Source organism: Eucyclogobius newberryi, unplaced genomic scaffold (assembly GCF_026437365.1).
Source record: "Eucyclogobius newberryi isolate DKJ021-1_F unplaced genomic scaffold, fEucNew1.0.hap1 SCAF_160, whole genome shotgun sequence".
NCBI classification, from domain to species: Eukaryota; Metazoa; Chordata; class Actinopteri; order Gobiiformes; family Gobiidae; genus Eucyclogobius; species Eucyclogobius newberryi.
The window spans coordinates 77989-87500 of NW_027315791.1; the positions used below are offsets into that span (position 1 = coordinate 77989).

Consider the following 9512-nt stretch of genomic DNA (forward strand, 5'->3'; position numbering starts at 1 on the left):
GAAGTTTAAAATCAAATCCTTGCGCGCGGCTCATGTATTGAAGCTGCGGAAAAGTGCTTTGATTTGGTCATTTTTCACATTTTTAACACTGAAAACTGAAAACAAAACGAACGTCTCATTCGTCCTTTTTCCCGGCTCAAACTGAAGCGCAGACGTGACCCTTGTGTCCTGTCGCCCCCTGCAGGCGACCTCTCATAGCGCTGCCATGTTGACGAGCGAGGGGGCGCACGCCGCGGACCAGGACAAGACGGGGGCCACGGCTAACGCTAGCTTCAGCTTCGGCGGCGGCAGCGTTAGCGACGGGCCGGCGAGCGACAGCGACGTGGAGCTGGACGTGGAGGAGGTGGAGGAGGCGGAGGAGACGGAGGAGGAGGGCGGGGCCGACGTGACGCACTGGAGCGAGGCCCAGTTCGAGGAGCGCTGCACCTACGTCGTCAAGGATACCGCCGTGGGGTCGGGGTCGGAGGCGGCAGTGGCGACCCGGGCCGAGGCCACGCTGCCCCGGAATCTGATGTTCAAGTGCGGGGCCGACGGCAAAGAGGTACGGGGCCATGGGCGGGGCCGAGGGCGGGGCCAAGCGGGGGGGCCAAGGGCGGGGCCAAATGCGGGGCCAAGGGCGGAACCAAGCGGGGCCAATAACAACTAGAAGGGCCAATAACAACTAGCATGCTAACAGCGCGCCAAGATAAACAGCACAAACCCTTTATAATTATCTGCAGACGGCGCACTGTGGTCTCATTTTTACACCGAAATTCAATCAAAAACAAATAAAACGTCTTTCAAAATGACTTTCTTCAACACAAACGTTTAAAACAAGAGAAAATGTCAAACGTTTCAGTCCAAAACCGCGTTCTTCTCGACCGAACATCAACAAACAACTGAACTCGCCGTAAAGTCGTTAAACGCAGACGAGCTTTAGTCATCGGTTCAGATTCCCGACCGTTTTAGTCACGGCGAGTTTAGTCACTTTTAACGGCGTTGAGTCAGGGGCAGGTCACGTGACTCGCCCCCCGCAGGCCAGAGCGAGACGTCGCGCTTACAGTTCCTGCAGCTAGGGGGCCCTAGAGGGAGTTAGGGGGCCCTAGGGGGAGTTAGGGGGCCCTAGGGGGAGCTAGGGGGCCCTAGGGGGCGCCGTGTCAGGGGCCAACAGGCTGTTTGACCCCGATGTGACCTCTGAGTGAACTGGAATAGATGCAGACGCAGGTTTTGGGGATTCGATTGCGTCAAAACGGCAAAAGTTCAAACGGCGGATGGAATTGATTTATGAAGAAAAAAGAAGGAAAACACACGGTAATTAAGCAACCAAATTAGTTTTGTGACCAATTTATTATTTTTTATTTTTCTCATTTGGCAAACTGGCAAAAGTTCAAATAATTGGAACATTTATGAATTTTTGTGATTTTTTTCAAGAGTTACATTTTTTTCCAAAACAGCAAAAATGAAGAAATTTAAAAAAAAAGATACACTTAACAAAACAAAGCAAAGAAAGAAAAGAAAAGAAACAAAACTGACATTTAGATTCGTGATCGATATTTATTTGTTTTAGTTAAACTGGTAAAAAATTAGCAAAAAGTGGTAACATTCATTATTAAAAAAATAAATCAAAATGAGCGTCAAATTTGGTGAAAACAGCAAAAAAAAGCTCTGGAAAAAAACACGTCATAAAAACAAAGCAAGATAAAAAAAAAGAATATGTTTTTTCAGTTTGTCAATGCGGCAAAAGTTAAAACAAATGATCACTTTGATGTATTTAACGCTTTAAAATGATGTCAAAACAGCAAAAGTCGCTTTGAATTCTGCAAAAACCAAAAACAGGTTAAAACGCTCAAACTGGAACGATCTCACGATGTTTTAACGCGTCACAAAGAGCAGGTCACTAAACCAGCGCCGTTTCGGGGTCAAAAGTTTGCGTCCCGACACTTTAAATCTCTGAATAAACACGGGGGCGGAGCCAGCATGGATTTTCTCATCACATTATCAGCGACGCATGAAACAAACTCGCCGGTTTATCTCGCCGCCGGACGAGGATCGGAAGTGCAGCGGCGTGATCAGATTCCGACGCTTATGATAAAGTCGTTAAGAAGAACGATCGGCCAATCGAGCGCGAGCGTCTGGAGAAGAGTTTAGAGTTTAGAGTTTAGAGCTGTGTTCAAACGTCACAAAAGCAACATTAATTACATATTAACCCGGGACGTAAAACTCCAACTATGGACATAATGGATGGATACTTGTGGAATACGCTTCTGGCAGCAGGAAAAAGACTAAATTAAAAGCAGTTTTTTGTCATTTTGTTTGTTTTTATTGCGCTGAAAAACACAGTGAGCGAGTTGCATCTCCACAAACCTGACTCGTACTCGCCCTGGAGGAGCTTGTTTCCATGGAAATGTTGTTCCTTTGGCTGTAATGTTCCACAATAAGGCGTAAAACATGAAGGAAAACATGAAAAAATGTCCTGAAATATTGTTTAAACGCCCAGAACGTGACATAAACTCTAATAATCATATTTAAAAAATCAATAAAATCAGTAAAATATTCCAAAGTATAAATTAAGTAACGCTTTTAAAAACTGAACCAATCTGTGCTCAAACTGTGCGACGAAATGACCCCAAAACGAGCGATTCACCGTTAGCATTAGCTCGTTAAAATAAGACATTATCCACAGTAACGACGATTGTGAAAATAAAACGTTTATTCCCCCGACGTCCCGCCCAGAACACGCCCCTTCCGTGTTCCCCCGCCCACGTGACCTTTGACCTGCTTTGTGACACGCTCTGACGTGACGTTTGCGCCGCAGGTGGTGGGCGTGTGCAGCCGCGAGTACATCCCACGGGGCACGCGCTTTGGGCCGCTGGTGGGCGAAGTCTACACCGTGGAGAGCGTGCCCAGAGACGCCAACCGCAAGTACTTCTGGAGGGTGAGACGACGCGGCACAGACACGCAGCACAAGCGCAGTGACCGACACAAGCCTCACGATGGCGGTCTGTTCCAGTCTGTGGGGCGAGCTCGCTAGCGCTTGTCGCCGCGTTAGCCTTTAGCGGTTAGCTGGCCTGACGTGTGACTGTTCTGACCAATCAGAGCGAGCGAGCAGTACACTATCCAGGTATTATTATAATCCATGGTGAAAAAACTGGGTCTGAGTCCGAGCGTTTCCCTGGGAGATCCGGGGGAGCACTTCCTGTGACATCATCCAGGAAGTGCGTCCGACAGGAAGTGACATCGCCAGGACACAAATAGCACAGAGAGGGAAATAATAGATAATCTTTCCGGTGAGTGAGATTGTAGAGACATAAACATCCTACATTAGTCCTGGTTTAGACTTGGTTTAGACCTGGTTTAGTCCTGGTTTAGTCCTGGTTTAGTCCTGGTTTAGACCTGGTTTAGACCTGGTTTAGTCCTGGTTTAGACCTGGTTTAGTCCTGGTTTAGACTTGGTTTAGACCTGGTTTAGTCCTGGTTTAGTCCTGGTTTAGACCTGGTTTAGACCTGGTTTAGTCCTGGTTTAGACCTGGTTTAGACCTGGTTTAGACCTGGTTTAGTCCTGGTTTAGTCCTGGTTTAGTCCTGATTTAGACCTGGTTTAGACCTGGTTTAGTCCTGGTTTAGACCTGGTTTAGTCCTGGTTTAGTCCTGGTTTAGTCCTGGTTTAGACCTGGTTTAGTCCTGGTTTAGTCCTGGTTTAGTCCTGGTTTAGTCCTGGTTTAGACCTGGTTTAGTCCTGGTTTAGACCTGGTTTAAACCTGGTTTAGTCCTGGTTTAGACCTGGTTTAGACCTGGTTTAGTCCTGGTTTAGACCTGGTTTAGACCTGGTTTAGACCTGGTTTAGACCTGGTTTAGTCCTGGTTTAGACCTGGTTTAGACCTGGTTTAGTCCTGGTTTAGACCTGGTTTAGTCCTGGTTTAGACCTGGTTTAGTCCTGGTTTAGTCCTGGTTTAGACCTGGTTTAGTCCTGGTTTAGACCTGGTTTAGACCTGGTTTAGTCCTGGTTTAGTCCTGGTTTAGACCTGGTTTAGACCTGGTTTAGTCCTGGTTTAGACCTGGTTTAGACCTGGTTTAGTCCTGGTTTAGTCCTGGTTTAGACCTGGTTTAGACCTGGTTTAGTCCTGGTTTAGACCTGGTTTAGACATGGTTTAGACCTGGTTTAGTCCTGGTTTAGTCCTGGTTTAGACCTGGTTTAGACCTGGTTTAGTCCTGGTTTAGACCTTGTTTAGACCTGGTTTAGACCTGGTTTAGTCTTGGTTTAGTCCTGGTTTAGACCTGGTTTAGACCTGGTTTAGACCTGGTTTAGACCTGGTTTAGTCCTGGTTTAGTCCTGGTTTAGACCTGGTTTAGACCTGGTTTAGTCCTGGTTTAGACCTGGTTTAGTCCTGGTTTAGACCTGGTTTAGTCCTGGTTTAGTCCTGGTTTAGACCTGGTTTAGTCCTGGTTTAGACCTGGTTTAGACCTGGTTTAGTCCTGGTTTAGTCCTGGTTTAGACCTGGTTTAGACCTGGTTTAGACCTGGTTTAGACCTGGTTCAGACCTGGTTTAGTCCTGGTTTAGTCCTGGTTTAGACCTGGTTTAGACCTGGTTTAGTCCTGGTTAAGACCTGGTTTAGACCTGGTTTAGACCTGGTTTAGTCTTGGTTTAGTCCTGGTTTAGACCTGGTTTAGACCTGGTTTAGACCTGGTTTAGACCTGGTTTAGTCCTGGTTTAGTCCTGGTTTAGACCTGGTTTAGTCCTGGTTTAGACCTGGTTTAGTCCTGGTTTAGTCCTGGTTTAGTCCTGGTTTAGTCCTGGTTTAGACCTGGTTTAGTCCTGGTTTAGACCTGGTTTAAACCTGGTTTAGTCCTGGTTTAGACCTGGTTTAGACCTGGTTTAGTCCTGGTTTAGACCTGGTTTAGACCTGGTTTAGACCTGGTTTAGACCTGGTTTAGTCCTGGTTTAGACCTGGTTTAGACCTGGTTTAGTCCTGGTTTAGACCTGGTTTAGTCCTGGTTTAGACCTGGTTTAGTCCTGGTTTAGTCCTGGTTTAGACCTGGTTTAGTCCTGGTTTAGACCTGGTTTAGACCTGGTTTAGTCCTGGTTTAGTCCTGGTTTAGACCTGGTTTAGACCTGGTTTAGTCCTGGTTTAGACCTGGTTTAGTCCTGGTTTAGACCTGGTTTAGTCCTGGTTTAGTCCTGGTTTAGACCTTGTTTAGTCCTGGTTTAGACCTGGTTTAGTCCTGGTTTAGTCCTGGTTTAGACCTGGTTTAGACCTGGTTTAGTCCTGGTTTAGACCTGGTTTAGACATGGTTTAGACCTGGTTTAGTCCTGGTTTAGTCCTGGTTTAGACCTGGTTTAGACCTGGTTTAGTCCTGGTTTAGACCTTGTTTAGACCTGGTTTAGACCTGGTTTAGTCTTGGTTTAGTCCTGGTTTAGACCTGGTTTAGACCTGGTTTAGACCTGGTTTAGACCTGGTTTAGTCCTGGTTTAGTCCTGGTTTAGACCTGGTTTAGACCTGGTTTAGACCTGGTTTAGACCTGGTTTAGTCCTGGTTTAGACCTGGTTTAGTCCTGGTTTAGTCCTGGTTTAGACCTGGTTTAGTCCTGGTTTAGACCTGGTTTAGACCTGGTTTAGTCCTGGTTTAGTCCTGGTTTAGACCTGGTTTAGACCTGGTTTAGACCTGGTTTAGACCTGGTTCAGACCTGGTTTAGTCCTGGTTTAGTCCTGGTTTAGACCTGGTTTAGACCTGGTTTAGTCCTGGTTAAGACCTGGTTTAGACCTGGTTTAGACCTGGTTTAGTCTTGGTTTAGTCCTGGTTTAGACCTGGTTTAGACCTGGTTTAGACCTGGTTTAGACCTGGTTTAGTCCTGGTTTAGTCCTGGTTTAGACCTGGTTTAGTCCTGGTTTAGTCCTGGTTTAGACCTGGTTTAGTCCTGGTTTAGACCTGGTTTAGTCCTGGTTTAGACTTGGTTTAGTCCTGGTTTAGTCCTGGTTTAGACCTGGTTTAGACCTGGTTTAGTCCTGGTTTAGACCTGGTTTAGTCCTGGTTTAGACTTGGTTTAGTCCTGGTTTAGTCCTGGTTTAGACCTGGTTTAGACCTGGTTTAGTCCTGGTTTAGACCTGGTTTAGACCTGGTTTAGACCTGGTTTAGTCCTGGTTTAGTCCTGGTTTAGACCTGGTTTAGACCTGGTTTAGTCCTGGTTTAGACCTGGTTTAGACCTGGTTTAGACCTGGTTTAGTCCTGATCTGACACAATAAGACCATAAAACACCTTTATTTAGTCCAGCCATGGTTTAAACTGTCTCTGTGTCGCACACTGATGACATCACACTGATGACATCACACTGATGACATCACAGAGGGACTCAGCTCCACTTCCTCTCATTTTAAACTCAGATTTTACAACATTTCTTCACAAACTGCAGCTGAACAGAAGTAAAACTGAGATAAGTCTTTACCTCAGATGCCCTCCCACCTCCCAGAGTATGAAGTAGAAAAACACACGTTATCCATAAATATTCTCTGTCTTGAAGCACATTTCAATATTCATCCTCTGATCATGTCTTTGAAAGTGTCCATGAGTTGCCGCCGTTGGCCTCTTTAACCCCGCCCCCCTCTCTGTGCCGCGTCAGGTCTACGAGGACGGCGAGCTGCATCACTTCGTGGACGGCCTGGACGAGCGGCGCTCAAACTGGATGCGCTACGTGAACCCGGCGCACAGCGAGGCCGACCAGAACGTGGCGGCGTGTCAGAACGGCATGGACGTGTACTTCTACACCACGCGGGCGCTGGCGGCCGGCGCCGAGCTGCTGGTGTGGTACTGCCGGGAGTACGCCGCCCGCCTGCACTACCCGCCCACAGGGGACGCCGTGGTGCACAAGCTCAGTGAGTACAGACGCCCCCTGGTGGAAGGTCTCAAGCCTTTACCGCCATGATGTTTAAGAGCGCAGTACTTCAACCCCGGTGCAGTGGCAGTACTTCAACCCCGGTGCAGTGGTAGTACTTCAACCCCAGTGCAGTGGAAGTACTTTAACCCTAGTGCAGTGGCAGTACTTCAACCCTAGTGCAGTGGCAGTACTTCAACCCCGGTGCAGTGGCAGTACTTCAACCCCAGTGCAGTGGCAGTACTTCAACCCCGGTGCAGTGGCAGTACTTCAACCCCGGTGCAGTGGCAGTACTTCAACCCCGGTGCAGTGGTAGTACTTCAACCCCAGTGCAGTGGAAGTACTTTAACCCTAGTGCAGTGGCAGTACTTCAACCCTAGTGCAGTGGCAGTACTTCAACCCCGGTGCAGTGGCAGTACTTTAACCCCGGTGCAGTGGCAGTACTTTAACCCCGGTGCAGTGGCAGTACTTCAACCCCAGTGCAGTGGCAGTACTTCAACCCCGGTGCAGTGGCAGTACTTCAACCCCAGTGCAGTGGCAGTACTTCAACCCGGTGCAGTGGAAGTACTTTAACCCCGGTGCAGTGGCAGTACTTCAACCCCAGTGCAGTGGCAGTACTTCAACCCCGGTGCAGTGGTAGTACTTCAACCCCGGTGCAGTGGCAGTACTTCAACCCCGGTGCAGTGGCAGTACTTCAACCCCAGTGCAGTGGCAGTACTTCAACCCCGGTGCAGTGGTAGTACTTCAACCCTGGTGCAGTGGAAGTACTTTAACCCTAGTGCAGTGGCAGTACTTCAACCCCGGTGCAGTGGTAGTACTTCAACCCTGGTGCAGTGGAAGTACTTTAACCCTAGTGCAGTGGCAGTACTTCAACCCCGGTGCAGTGGCAGTACTTCAACCCTAGTGCAGTGGCAATACTTCAACCCCAGTGCAGTGGCAATACTTCAACCCCAGTGCAGTGGCAGTACTTCAACCCCGGTGCAGTGGAAGTACTTTAACCCCAGTGCAGTGGCAGTACTTCAACCCCGGTGCAGTGGCAGTACTTTAACCCCGGTGCAGTGGAAGTACTTTAACCCCAGTGCAGTGGCAGTACTTCAACCCCGGTGCAGTGGCAGTACTTCAACCCCGGTGCAGTGGAAGTACTTTAACCCCGGTGCAGTGGCAGTACTTCAACCCCAGTGCAGTGGCAGTACTTCAACCCCGGTGCAGTGGCAGTACTTCAACCCCGGTGCAGTGGTAGTACTTTAACCCCGGTGCAGTGGCAGTACTTCAACCCCGGTGCAGTGGCAGTACTTTAACCCCGGTGCAGTGGCAGTACTTCAACCCCAGTGCAGTGGCAATACTTCAACCCCAGTGCAGTGGCAGTACTTCAACCCCGGTGCAGTGGCAGTACTTCAACCCCGGTGCAGTGGCAGTACTTCAACCCCAGTGCAGTGGCAGTACTTCAACCCCGGTGCAGTGGCAGTACTTCAACCCTGGTGCAGTGGCAGTACTTCAACCCCGTTGCAGTGGCAGTACTTCAACCCCAGTGCAGTGGCAGTACTTCAACCCCGGTGCAGTGGCAGTACTTCAACCCTGGTGCAGTGGCAGTACTTCAACCCCGTTGCAGTGGCAGTACTTCAACCCCAGTGCAGTGGCAGTACTTCAACCCCAGTGCAGTGGCAGTACTTCAACCCCGGTGCAGTGGCAGTACTTTAACCCCGGTGCAGTGGCAGTACTTTAACCCCGGTGCAGTGGCAGTACTTCAACCCCAGTGCAGTGGCAGTACTTTAACCCCGGTGCAGTGGCAGTACTTTAACCCCGGTGCAGTGGCAGTACTTCAACCCCAGTGCAGTGGCAGTACTTTAACCCCGGTGCAGTGGCAGTACTTCAACCCCGGTGCAGTGGCAGGGTGCAGTGGCAGGGTGCAGTGGCAGGGTGCAGTGGCAGGGTGCAGTGGCAGGGTGCAGTGGCAGGGTTCAGTGGCAGTACTCGTAGTACTTCTTCAGTCGAGTGGGACATGTTTACCTGGCACTGATCCTGAGCCATCGCTGCTTTTACGGCCTCTTTCATGTTAAGAGCCCTGGGGGGAGGAGGGCATTAGTCCTGCACTCCCCCCGCCTCCCCCGCCTCCCGTTAATGACTGTCACCGCGACGACGGCACCGCCAGATGAAAGCCCCGCGACGCGGCATGTAGTAGTTTGCGTGTACTTTGTGTGTACTTTGAGATAATGACAGAGTAAAGGGACAGAGAGGAAGGAGACGCAGCACTCAAAGCACTGTTAAAGAGGAGACAGGACACGCAGCGGATTAATAATGTCTGCGCCAAGTCTACTACTACTACTACTACTACTACTACTACTACTACTACTACTACTACTACTACTACTACTACTACTACTACTACAACTACTACTACTACTACTACTACTACTACTACTACTACTACTACTACTACTACTACTACTACTACTACTACTACTACTACTACTACTACTACAACTACTACTACTACTACTACTACTACTACTACTACAACTACTACTACTACTACTACTACTACTACTACAACTACTACTACTACTACTACTACTACTACTACTACTACTACTACTACTCCTACTGCTGCTACTGCTACTGCTACTGCTACTACTACTACTACTACTACTACTACTACTACTACTACTACTG

General features: G+C 48.8%; 1 protein-coding gene across 1 annotated transcript in view; it reads left to right on the forward strand.

The window, feature by feature from the left end:
• Nucleotides 1–204: 204 nt before the first annotated feature.
• LOC140362356 (PR domain zinc finger protein 1-like) overlaps nt 205–9512 on the forward strand; it is a 17698-nt gene continuing 8390 nt past the window's right edge. Inside the window, exons 1-3 of the mRNA XM_072448444.1 lie at nt 205–541; nt 2795–2914; nt 6591–6843. Coding sequence (XP_072304545.1) covers nt 206–541; nt 2795–2914; nt 6591–6843 — 709 coding nt within the window. The 5' untranslated portion in view covers nt 205. The remainder of the gene's footprint in view (nt 542–2794; nt 2915–6590; nt 6844–9512) is intronic.